The sequence below is a fragment of the Anser cygnoides genome, chromosome 5 (assembly GCF_040182565.1).
Source record: "Anser cygnoides isolate HZ-2024a breed goose chromosome 5, Taihu_goose_T2T_genome, whole genome shotgun sequence".
In the NCBI taxonomy this organism is placed as follows: domain Eukaryota; kingdom Metazoa; phylum Chordata; class Aves; order Anseriformes; family Anatidae; genus Anser; species Anser cygnoides.
In genome coordinates this window covers 14,249,382-14,262,151 of record NC_089877.1, presented here as the reverse complement: position 1 = coordinate 14,262,151, position 12,770 = coordinate 14,249,382, and the positions used below count along the sequence as shown (strand labels likewise).

General features: G+C 55.3%; 1 protein-coding gene across 1 annotated transcript; it reads left to right on the top strand.

Moving 5' to 3' along the window:
• The first annotated feature begins 1,970 nt into the window (after nucleotides 1-1,970).
• Nucleotides 1,971-3,079, top strand: C5H11orf96 (chromosome 5 C11orf96 homolog). Its single transcript, XM_048055651.2, has one exon. The coding sequence runs from the start codon at nucleotides 1,986-1,988 to the stop codon at nucleotides 2,694-2,696; it is 711 nt and encodes a 236-aa protein (XP_047911608.2). The 5' UTR covers nucleotides 1,971-1,985; the 3' UTR covers nucleotides 2,697-3,079.
• Nucleotides 3,080-12,770: the final 9,691 nt, after the last annotated feature.

Sequence of the window (12,770 nt, the reverse complement as noted above, 5' to 3'; positions counted from 1 at the left end):
AGGGTGAGAAGATTTTTTTTTTCTGCTTCCAGAAGTAGTTTGTATCGATTACCTGTTTATCCATTTCGTGCTTTCGTATTTGTGAGCCGGGACCTGTTAGGTTGCAGTTTTTGTTGTAAAACTGGTTGTTTCGAGATGTGAACTGAATGGGAGAAGAACCTGAGCCCCTTCCCGGTACCTCGTGAATTATTGCCAGGAGCAAGATCCCAAAGGGCTGGTGCGTGCTGCCAGTCACGGCGTGCAGGCTCGCAGAACCAAAAAGCGGGACTGGCAGCGCCGGCTGGCAGGGCAGCGAGAGGCAGGTTTTCCTCTCGAGAGCTTTTTGGGAGGAGATTTGAAACGCCTCTGCTGGGTATAAGCATGGAGGTGGATGTCACCATCTCCCTCCCCATCTTACTCTTTCCTTCCCCTTGTGTGGCACTCGCTGTGGTAGCCAGCAAGAGGAGTCGCTAAAAGGCTGCGCGTCTCCTGTAATTGCATTGTCAGACGAGTGACCCCATGCCATACACTCATTTCCCTGATAGCGTTTCAGCCATGTTGGCTGTTTCTTCTCTCAATCTGGCGCTTGAGCTTCCCAAAGTTGGGCAGTGATATATTTTACGTGAACCGTACGGCACTCGACATGCTCCCAGCCTCGGGCAGAGGTCCCTGCAGCCCGGGTGCCGTGCCCTGGCGCGCGATGTGACTTCAGCTCCATGCTATGCAGGAAAGAAATCCCCTCGTATGATCACCATGGCCAAGGGTTTCTGTAATCTATACGATGAGGTCACATTTCAATACCGGGAGCAACCTAGATTAAAGGCATGATTTAAGCCACTGGAATAAATATAGTTTTTTACATTAGCGCATTGCAGACCTGACTTGGGGGTTTATGTCACAGGATATTTTTTTCTGAATTGTCTCAAACAAAAACTTAAGGCTTCCTGGTTATTACCATGGTGATGTTGCTCCAACTCAGCACGGAAATTTCCCAGAGCCTTTTATAGTCCTAATTGCGAGGGAATTTGGTGTTCGTCCTACCTGCAAGGGAAGCAGTTTGCCCTCACTGAACTTTCTTTACGAAACTTGGTGGGTAGTTCGGGGATGCTCGTGTTGAATTTCAGGCAGTGAGTCAACTGGCCTTTTTTCTGCAGGGCCTTGGATCCTCTTATGCTAAGGCTGTTGCTAGAGCAGATTAAATTTACCTTGCTTCACATGAATGTGAGATGCTTTCCTCTGCTGCCAGTTTGCTCCTGCAGGAGAGGCGAGCTCGGCCCCAGGGGTCCTCCAGGTCTCACCCCGCGGTCCTGCCCTCCCCAAGGGCTGTGCTGAGGAAGCACAGCTCGGTCCTCGCCGTGCTGCAGAGCCCAGTTCTCAGGAATAAAATCTGCTGTAAGCGGGTCCCTTGGAGAGAAAGTCCTCGTAATGCAGTCAGGGCTTCAGGGGGCTAAATTTAGCCATTAAACTCAACAGTAAAAAACACCGTCTTCTCCAAACTGGAATGATTCAGTTTGACCCGACAGAAAATTGTTCCCTTATTAAGTTAATTGCGTCTCCCAATAAAAAGGCTTCAAACTGAGGCCTGGCCCCGGAGCTGCTTTGGGGAGCCAAGGAGCGGCGAGACTGCAGCCAGATGCTGTCTGCAGCCAAGGCTCCGAGCGATCCCTCGGCGCCGGCGACAAGCGGAGCAGCCAGCAGCCCTCTGAGGCGCGCTGACGAGAGCCGCCGGTCACCTTTCTCCCAGAGCAATTTTAGGACCCCTCGGCGAAGCAGGAACCCGGAGTCACGCCGAAGCAGGTACTTAATCCCGGATCAAACCGCAGCCGGGAGGGAGGTGGGGACGGCCCCAGCCCCTTACATCGGGCTGACCCTGGCACCGGGGGGGGGGGGCAGCAGCTTGGGCCTGGCCCCGGCCGTGGGCAGGGGGGGGCCGGGGGGCGGCGGTGCCGGGGGCGGAGCGGCGGAAGGGAAGCGGGCAGCGGGGGGGGCCCCGCCGCCGTCTGAGCATGCTCGGGCGTGGGCAGCGCGGGCTATATAGCGGCCGTGCCGAGCCGCGCCGAGCCCAGCCGCTCTGCCGGGGCAGGCGGGACGCCAGGGGCTCCGCATCGCCCGGCTCAGCTCCCCGCTCCCGGCTCAGCACCGCTCCCGCCGCCCGCTACCGCAGCGCTCGGCTCCCGTCACCCGGCTCGGCTCCGCACCGCTCGGCTCCCATCGCCCCGGCTCCTCGCCGCTCTCCCCCCCCCCCCCCCCGCCGGGACCCGGCTCCCGGCACGGCCGAGGCAGCGCCCCCCGCCCCGCCGGCCCCGGCGCCGCCCCCCGGCCCGGCCCGGTGCCCCCCGCCGGGCGGCAGGATGGCCGCCAAGCCCGCCGAGCTGCTGGGCGTCTGCTCGAGCTACCAGGCGGTGATGCCCCCCCACTTCGTCTGCGTGGCCGAGGAGTTCCCCCCGCCCGCCCGGCCGGCCCGAGCCCCCCGGGGCAAGCTGCGGCGGCCGCGGCAGTCGCGCTTCAAGACGCAGCCGGTGACTTTCGACGAGATCCAGGAGGTGGAGGAGGAGGGGGTGTCCCCCATGGAGGAGGAGAAGGCCAAGAAGTCCTTCCTGCAGTCCCTCGAGTGCCTGCGGCGCAGCACCCAGAACCTCAGCCTGCAGCGGGACCGCCTGGGCAGCTGCCGCCTGCGCAACAGCCTCGACTCCAGCGACTCGGACTCGGCCCTCTGAGGGCGGCACGGCCCGGCCCGGCTCGGCACGGCCCGGCCCGGCCCGGTGGGACTGCGCCCGCCCCGCTCCGGCAGGGACCCGGCCGCAGGGAGGCTCGGCGGGGCGCCCGGCGGGCCGGGATGTTTTCTGAGAAGGCGCTTGTACCTGCGTTCCTATTCGATTGTACGAAACTCTCCGTCTGAAAGACACACAGAAAAAAGGAAAAAAAAAATCTTTTCTATTCGTTAGAAGAAATATGAGCTGTTTTAGATGCATTGAGCTGCTGGACTTTATATTTATTTTTGCATTTAAACTGTTGACTGCGTTAATTTAATATGTTTCTACCCGAATGTCTGTTGTTATTTCCATAAAAGAGTAATAAAATCCGATATATTTGCACAGTACCTACCGGACTGTCCTTTTTTCGGGGTCCTGCTGTCCCCTTCGGGCTCTCCTTGCCCCTCTGGCGGGGGCTGGAGGGGCTCAGAGGCTGCCGGCAGCCCGTGCAGGAGCAGCAGCGCTCTCCCCAGGGATGCTGCTCGGAGAGGTTTCACGGTCTGTGCCGCCAGGTACACGCTGATGAGACAGGACACAAGCTAGGCTGATTTTAGACAAATGTATTTGCCTTTCAGAGATCTTTGTGTTAAAGTAGCTTGATGTCTGAGGACTGTTTGGAAGTGCTTGTGCCTGAAAACGTTAACGCAGCCGGGCAGGTGTAGTTTGTTCAGAGCTGGACGTGTGCTTTCTGGTCTCCTACGAATTGCCGTTGTCCCTTCCAGCCCCTGAGCTGCCGGGCGCCGCAGCTGGAGCGAGCACGGGTTGGTTTGGTAGGGTGAGCGGCGATTTGGGGACGGGACGGGCTTGTCTTGCAGCCGAAAAGCAGAGGCTTTCCCGTGTGGGGTGGCAGCGGAGTTATGTGGGGCTTCGGTGTGTGTGTGACAGACTTCCCCATCTCTCCGACCACGGTATTTGTGCTGAGGAGTGCCTGAGTCTCTCTGCAGGAGAAGCAAATCCCTGGACCGAGAATTTCTCTGTTCCCTTGCGCTGTTCCTGCGCTGACAGCCTGCTCCCACGGCACGTCCTCCCTCAGGGCACCCCTCGGGCAGTTTACACTTCCCCATTACGAGGGATTACCCCCTAGGGATTCGCAGCCTCCAGCTAACACTCCTGGGGGTAGACCCTTGTGGGGTGGGAGCTTTTCCTAAGCCTGTCCTTACAGCTGGCGAAGTGGCTCCTGATGGACAGCATCCCGCTGGCTTCCCCGGGGGCCGTGAGGGCTGGCCCAGAGGCAGGAGGGGAAGGTGGTGGCGATGGGGGCACCCCGTGGGGTGCGTCTGCACCCACCTGAGTGCAGGCGGGCTGCCCGAGGAGCACGGCTGAAGCCTGGCTCTGGCTTAAAGCTGAGGAAAACCATCAGGGAGGAGGAGGAGGGTGCACTCAGCGGCTCTGGGCTCTGCCCCCCGCTGCCCAGGAGGCGTTTAAGCCCTGCATGGCTCTGCGAGCCACCTCGGCTCCCCTTGCTGCCGGAGCCCAGCGGCTGCTCGCTGTGCGGGCACAGCCCCGCGCACCGCCTGCCCGCAAGGTGCCGCGGCCTCGCCTCCGGGACAGCTGCCAGCCGGCAAGCCAGGTGCTGTCCGAAGTGATCGGCTTCCAGCGGCTGGGCTACGTTGTTGTCAGTGAATTCTCCTAAAGCTGTTACAGCTCTGGGAGCTTTGGTTTTGCAAAAGGGTTTGAAGCATCTCTGGGAACGCTACAGCCGTCTGCCTAAGCGTTGCGTAAGGTACGCGGAGTGCTAATGAGCTCTGTGAGGTTGCACAGCATCCTCCCCGTACTGCAGGCTCGGTCTGCTTTTCGGTCGTGCTTTGCTTCCACCCCTGGTACAAGTCCCAGAGGTGCAGGCGCTGCCTGGTCCCCTCAGGAGGCTGTGAGCACGCCGCCCTCTGCCCCCGTCCAGCAGCGGGGCTCGCAGCAGGCCGTCAGCCACCGCCCGCCTCCATCGGGCACCGGGGCCTCGGGCTCCAGCTTCCCCGGGGTGCCCGTGCTCACTTTTCTCTTTCAAGAGACAAACCCGAGCTGTGCTGGATGTTAACGCAGAGGATAAAGAGGGTTCGAGAATCTGTTGTAGCACAATATTTGAGAAAAAAGACGTATCCCATTGGAGAGGCTGAGTAAACAAGTTTCTTTCCAACAGTTCTTTGTTAACATTTTTCTGCTCCCTCTCGAAGCGACTGACATGCACATGGGAGATGCCAGTGCTAAAGACAGGCTATCATTTATCTTCCCAGCTGTTACGAGCTAGGCAAAAGGGTGAAAACGCAGGGTGTTTTAGCTCTGTCCTGGAGAGGCCATACTGCACGCAGGTGGAAAAGCAAACCTTGTGCCAGGCCTCCTTTACTCATTTTGAAGGTTTCTATTGCAATGCTTTTTAGCATCACGGATATCTGTCCTGTAAGGATTAAAAACAAAAAAACAGAAGCTACAACCAAACCTTATTAAATTCACTTCACTGGGGCTAATGACTGTATCAGAGGCTTTTGAGTCTGTCACCCACTACCCAGGCTTGAGACGTGGGCTGTACATTTCCCTTCAGCGGTTCACAGCTTAAAAATCATCCAGCAGATGCCACTTGTGGTGATGCTCAGGATGGCAGCGAGTAGGCACGAGCATCCTACGTCTGCAGGGAGGGGCTGGGAGCCAAACTGGTGGAAAAGCAGGATGGGGCTTGGGGTGGAGGGCAGATTGGGCAGAACAGGCAGGGCTGGAGGGAGCCCAGGGGACAAATCCTCTGATTCACAGGAAATTGCATGGCAGAAGTTGTTTTTAATGTGACCCGATTTTACTCTCAGATTGCTGCACGCGTAAATCATCCTGTCCCGAGGAGCACCCAGCGGGGTGAGTAAAAGCTGTTCTCTGGATAGGCTGAATGGTGCAGTGCTATTGCTCCTGTGGCATCACAGAAGGGAAAAATGTCCTCTCTGTGCACCTTATGGATCTCATTTCCTGTTGTTTTTTTTTGGTTGTGGTGGTGGTTTGTTTGATTCTGTGAATCCACAAAAACCTTTAGGGGAAATATTCGGGCTGGAAAAGACCTCTAAGATCATCTAGTCCAACCCTTAACCTAGTACTGACAAGTCCACCACTAAACCATGCTGTGAGTTCTACATTTACACCTTTCTTGAAGACGAAACCACCAGGGATGGTGACTCAACCACTTCCCTGGGCAGCCTGTTCCGATACTACACTACTCTTTCAGTAAAGCCATTTCTCCTAATGGCCAACCTAAACCTCACCCGGTAAAACTTGAGGCCATTTCCCCTAGTCTTATCACTTGGTGCTTGGGAGAAGAGCCTGATCCCCACCTCACTACAACATCCTGTAAGGCAATTGTAAAGTACGATGAGGTCTCTTCTCCAAGCTAAACAGCCCCAGCTCTCTCAGCCGCTCCTCACAGGACGTGTTCCCCAAGACTTGTTCTCTTTTAGTTATATTTGACTCAGCAAATTCAGGGAGGATTTCTGGCTGCCGTCGAATGTCCACCTCACGTGGCTGAGGATCGAGGTGGCCGAGGAGGAAACCCCTGGCTGTGGGCAGCATTGCTGCCGTCGGTGGCTTCTCCCACCTCTGGGCTCCCAGTGTCTCACCAGGGACACCCCAGGCTGGGGCTGCTTCCAGGAGCGAGCAGAGGACATGGAGCAGAGAGGGCCCTGACAGCTTTTGGGGATGCAAGAGGGTGCAAGCTGTGCAGAGCACTTCAGCGAGCCTGGCTCCAAACTTCAGGACTATTTTGTAAGTATGTTGTAAGCTGAGGAGAAAATACTCACAGGCCCAGTAAAAGCTCGTGCAAGGCCAGCTCACCTTCTGCAGCAGGAGGTGGTTGCACAGTACGGTGGGTTCAGCACCTCAGCCCTGCAGCCAGCAAGCAGTCTGGGATCTTTCACTTTCCACCTCTGCAGCTTAACGAGCTTCCACTTAATTAATTCCCAAGCAGCATTGCATCGCATCACATCGCATCGCACCGCATCGCATCGCACCGCCGTGCCTGGGCAGCCCGGTCTGGAGGGAGTGCTGCTGTACCACGAGCATAGAGGAAAGCACCTGCAGGTATTTAATTGGCAGAGCAATTAGCGTAACTGGTGCCAGGGGACGAGGGACCATGCCTCAAAGCTGTGTAACCAGTAACTGCGGTGGCAGAGTCACATAACCGCTTCTGGAGCACCAGCTTGAAGGCTGTGAAACGTGTGAACTGGGTCATCATGCGCTTAGACGCACCGTGTGAGCGAACGTGCTGTAAATAGCAGGGGGTCAGCTCCCGATTTTGGCTGTGCTCGTGTGAGGCTGGCTTCGGTCCGGCCGTGCCCTGGCGCTGCCCCCCAGGAACTCGGGCTATGTGCTGATGTTCCTAAGCACGTGCACGGACCGGCACGAAGCGTCCGAGCCCGTGCTCCGCGGCGCCCAGTGCGCTCCTGGGCTCTGCACAGCCCTGCAGAGCCCTGACCTGGGGCTGGTGGCTGGAGGTGGGCAGCGGGGAGCTGGGGTCCCCACCAGAAGTCCCCACCAGAAGACTTGCTTGCTTTGAAACCCAGGCGAGGTCCGCTTGGGTCAGATTTCAAACAAAACAAGATCCGCCGCGATAATTTACGACTCTGTCGCGAACAGGGATTCTTTGTTTGGAAGCATTTGCATCGAGGAGGTTGAAGTTATTTATTAGGAGCTGGTGAAGGGGAAGTTTTCTTCCTCGGCTTGATTTAAGACCCTGTTGTTGTGGAAGATTTTCTTCCCTCTGCCTGTGAAGAAAATGACCTTTCTTGGGCAGGAGGGACGGGGCCTGGCGAAAAGGCAGGGAGGGAGGGAGGGAACACAGCCCGCCTGTGAAACAGCTCTTGGCTAGCACAGAGCTGCATGAAAGATGTTTATGTGCTTGTTACTTTTAATCCCGGCTTCTGGCAAGTCTGTGTTTTCCCTTTGAGAAATATCTGGAGGTCCTGCCCTTGATCGTTAAAGACCCATTTCAGGCTCTTTTCGCAGCAGCCTCCGATGGCTGAGGGAGCTCGGGCGCTGCTCCCCCAGCCTCTCAGGGAAAACCCAGCAAGGCAGCACGGCTTTCTCGCTGTGCCTTGAGTGACATGGTGTAGGAAAGGTAGCGCTGAGCTCACGCTTTCTCTTAAACAACTGCTGCCGAGCTGAGCTGGTCGCGTTTCAGCTGCATATTGGCAGCACCAACGTGGCTGGCATGTTTTGACTGGGGACAGGTGTTTCAGCCAGGGACGTGTGTTTCGGCTAGGGACGTGTGTTTTGGCTGGGGACATGTGCCAGCGGTTCCAGTGGGGCACAGGGTGACAGCACAGGGACCCGCATGGCTTGCAGGTGCTCTCAAAGGGGCAGAAACAGGGAAGGATGTGGCTCAGTGCCTTCACTGATGGTAGACAGGGCAGGGCTGCAGGGGATGGAGCTGCTAGAGCAGCACCATCGGCACGGGGAGAGGCAGGAGGGGAAGGGAGAAGGGACTAACTTGAAAACAGCCATCCTCAGGGCGAAGGGAGGCACACGGCACAGCCTGCGTTCGGTCACCTTCCACCAGGAGCACGCCTGAGGTCAGGCAACCCCGGGATCCAACCAAACGAGGTGAAATGCTGCCCGCTTATCCTAGTTAAGAAACCTATCGATGTTTTTCTGTGACATATCTGTTTGTTTCCCAAAATGACTGTTAGACTTATCAAGCAGCTCCTCCTCTTCCCAGAAGATCGGCCCAAAATAACCAATCCACCAGTTTTAGGGGTTTAGTTATTTGTTTTATGACTATGTCTATACGTGCATGTTTACTCCTGGGTGAAGAGTCCCTGTGTATTTTTATTGTGGAGACAAGCGGGCAGAGCAGGGAAATGGCAGGATTGCCCAGATTTCTGCTTAGTTTTAGATGCAGGATTAGCTTTAGGATTTCAGGCTGGGGAGGCTGATGAACAGTATTTACCCTTTGCTGAGCTTGCATGTGGCCTTCTCAGGGGTCCTATTCCCAAGCTCAGGGACCAGAGCCTGGTGGCTCACCTCTATGCAGGGACCCCCTGGTGCTTCCACACTCGGAAAGGGCTTATTCTGCCAGCACAGACGGGAGTCTGGACCTGGGAGGAAGGGGGGGCTTCACATGAGGGAACACTCAAATTTCCTGGCTTTCTAGGGTGAAACTTCCTCCCTCCATCCTCTACTGTAAAGAAGTAGCTTCAAAGATGAAAATTAAAAGGAAAAGAGTAAAAAAGGCTTGCAGATATCCAGACTCTGGATATGAGGAGTCTATGATAAATTTAACCACCAGAGAGACTTTTCAAAATGAATAAAAATAGCTAACATAGTTAAATAGTAGATAGAATATTATTGGAAGTAAAATATATCCTGCAAAAAAAAGCATAAATCATGTCCAAAGAGGCAAAACTGGAGGCATCATAAATGCTGGGATGCTAAATGTGAAATCATAATAAGACATGCTTAAAAAAGATTTTGAAGAATGGCTTGTAAAAGGCTAGAAACTTCTTCTGATATGAACTTTTCCAAACACATAGAAAGAAAAGCTGACTAGAAAGTCTTTGGCTGTCCTTCTGAATGGGGATGAGAATGAACCATCCAGGAGGATAAGGTGGTATCAGGAAAACTAAGTGCATTCTATATGACCCTATAACTATGTATATTTGATTATACATTCAACACAAACTACTCTAAAATAGCAGTTATTATTGGTAGTGAAAGAGATGCTGGAGTCATTGTGGATAGTTTCATGTCGGCTTGCTTCTCAGCAAGGATTAAGAGGTGGGAATGTTGAGCATTAATAGGGAAGAAGCCAAGAGCAAAACAATGATCTTAATCTGCCAGCAATCTAAAACCACAGTGCTCTGGTATCTTGAATTATCTGTGTAGGTCGAGTTATTTCCCAAAAAAGTATTTCAAAAAAAGTATATATAAAAGTACCTGTTGCAGGATGGAGATGCAATAGTGTAGGACCATCCAGTTCAGAAAATCAAATGAGAACAGGGGAGAGATGCAGGACCTCGTGAACACTTTGAGAGATCGGTGAGGAACTTGTTATTAATTTCTGACAATACAAGAGCTGAAGCACCATACGAGCTATCAGACAGCAGGTTTAGGACAAACAAGAGGAAATATTTTTATTGCACAATAAATAACAGAAGCACACAATTCCCTGCCAAAGGATGCTGTGGATGTGGCCTGCTCAGAAAGCAGCCCGGCAGATTGCTCGCAGGGAGGTTTGTGTGGATCTGCCATCCTGCAGTCCTGTGGGGACAGGGACAGGGATGGGGACAGGCTCCCCAGCAGCCAGGCGGGTGCTCCTGGGTGATGTGCAGGTTCTGCCCTGCAGCAGCCTGCCGCTGCACTACAAGGCAAAGTCTGTCCGTCTGTCTGTCCTGTCCGCGAGCCCTGCCTGCACCCTGTCTGGGCAGAGCACTCAGTGCGTGGGTTTGTGTGTGTGCTGGCTGGTCTGGGTGCTTGTAAGAGACTGGAAATTCAGCTTTATAAGCACAAAGTAGAGATTTCTCTCCTCGTCCGTCCTCCCATGTCTGTGTCCCTATGGATGTGTGCCTTATCTCCTGCCCTCTGCTTAATTCCTGCATAAACACACGAAGGCTGATCTTGAAGCGAGCACCAGCGCTGCCTCCAGAACATAGCTAAATAAAGCAGGAGAAGTCGGGTGCTGGCATATGAGTCCTTTCCAAATGTCATGTTGGTCCTGCTAGAGGAAATGGTTACAGGCTGGAGGGTTAGCGTTTCAGGGGGCACGGTTACAAAAATAAAATGAGTGCCTAAACAAAAATAATTTGGCCAAATTTTGCAATGACTAAATAACTCCACTCAGTTAATGGAATTATACCGAGCGAGGGATAAATCACCACAGACTTTGGCTCTGGGTCCACTGCTGGAACCCAGACAATAATAACAGGTAGACCGGGATTGTGCGTGAAAAGCCGGGATTGTGCTTTTTTTCCCTGCTGTTACCAAATGTGCAGTGCCTATTTCTGTTGAGTACGTTTGGAGCTCACGTAGGACGAACGGGAAGCCCCTGACACGGTGCGATGCCCCCGCTTCCCACACAAATAAGCACACGCACGTCTGCAAGTTCTTGGCCGAGCCCCGCGGCCGGGCTGGATGCAGCCCACGGGGCTCTGGAGGGGTGCTGGTGTTGCTGGACGCCTTGGCCCCAACAGGGACCCTCTTGCTGCAGGCTTTCCAGCCTCAGCCGTGCCCTTGGTGCTGGCTGAGTTAGCCTCCTACGTTGTTAGTGCTCCTGTCAGGGCCCACAGGTTTAAAAAACAGCGGGGCCATGCTGCGGCCACCTGCTCCTCCTCCTCCTGGGGCAGAGGGGTTGTCCCCCTGCAGGCCCCTCCTGGCCTGGCTCAGTTTGTTTCCAGATTGTTCCATCCTCGGCAGGAGGAGGTATTTTTTAAATACAGCGTGCTTTTCTGTCTGTCCCCGCCACCAAGGACCAGCCCTTGGGCTGGTGTCTGTGCTCTGACAGAGAGCGGTGCCGCATGTCACGGCCTGGCCTGCACTACGTGCACGGGGTACGGTGACACCAGGGGTACGGTGACACCAGGGGTACGGTGACACCAGGGGTACGGTGACAACAGGGGTACGGTGACAACAAGGGTGCAGACACCGGAGCTGGAGGCCTCCAGCACACGTGAGGAGGGGGCTGCAGCCTGTGTAGGGGGGCGGTGGGTCAGGGCCACGTTGAGACCAGGGCTGCTGCACACGGAAAGCTGCCACTTTGGGCCGTGCTCCTGAAAATATGGTTGAGGTGATGCTTAGCTCAGCCTTCCCCAAGCACGTTTTTGTTTGCGAAGCTGTTGGTTGGTGTTCCCGGCTGAACAAAACCGGCAGAGCTCCCCACCGCAGTGCACTCCATCCGTCACACCCTGTTCTGCTCCTCCTTGCTGTCGTCCCAAAGTGAACAGGCTTCAGAGAGAGCCATAACTCTACTTAATGCTTGCACTGCCTGCCCCAGTCTTCCTTGCACTTACAAACCTGATTTACAGCACGCAGCCTGCTTGCCTCTATGAGCCCAGCAGATTCACATTTTCCATTTTGCTATCTCTCCTTTGGCCTGATGCAAGCTCAAGTGGGACAGTGTGTCAGACCTGGCCTCCTCCTCAGCAGCTTGTCAAAACAAGTGTGATTTTCACCATCTCCCTCTGCTTGCTGGTAGAGCAGGTCCAAAAGCAGACCTCACAGCTGCATCCCGCTCACAGTGCTTGTCCAGCAGCTGCCCCAGCATCTGGTGGGGTGGGAGCACCACATGGGCTGCCTGGGTGAGGAGCCACCAAGCTCCCAGCAAGGGCAAAAATCACATTTTGAAATTTTGGGTTTCTTTTGCCAGGAGGGGATCACTTCTGCCTCTTTTCCTGTCGAACTCCAGAAGCTGCCACTGATTTCAGCCAGACACCGGCGGGCGAGCGAGAAGGCAGAGGGACGGGAGGAGGCGTGTGGTGCCGCACATCAGCGGAGGCAGCTGCCGGAGGTGACCTTTTAAATTGCTGCCATAAAACCTGTTCAAGTGCCCCTGTCAGAGTCTTCAGACTTTTTATATGCATTGCTAAGACCTTTTATTTAATGCTGTTATGCTAAGGAAGCGGTAGGGCCCCTTGTTGCGGGCAGGAGGACCAAGGACCTGACAGCGTGTGAGCAGGGGAGCCTGTGAGCGCCATCACCCCCCCCCGGCCCCATCCCTGCCTGCCCACAGGGATGCTGTAGCCTGGTCACCACCCAGGAGGAGCTCTGCCCTCTGTGTCTTGCTCACCTAGCACCGTCAGCACAGTCCCAGCCCCAGCTGCTCCCACCACGCCATCTCTCTTCTGAGCACCTCCAGCCAGCAGACCCAGAGCCCCATGTCCTGGCCGTGGCCCTGAAGCCGGGCGTGCTGCTGGGTGGCTTTGCTGCTGGAGCTGGGTCAGCTGGCCCATGCCGCAGAGAGAGCTGCCAGCTCTGCACAGAGCCTCCTTTTAGGCTGGGACCTCTGCAGCCAGAGCCGGCTGCGGAGGAAAATGATGCGCCAAGGCTTGCCCCAACCTCACGCGGTGCCGCGTGCTGCCTGGA

Bases quoted from the DNA above. Each gene is read 5' to 3' on its own strand.
- C5H11orf96 (XM_048055651.2), top strand. From the start codon at position 1,986: ATGCTCGGGCGTGGGCAGCGCGGGCTATATAGCGGCCGTGCCGAGCCG.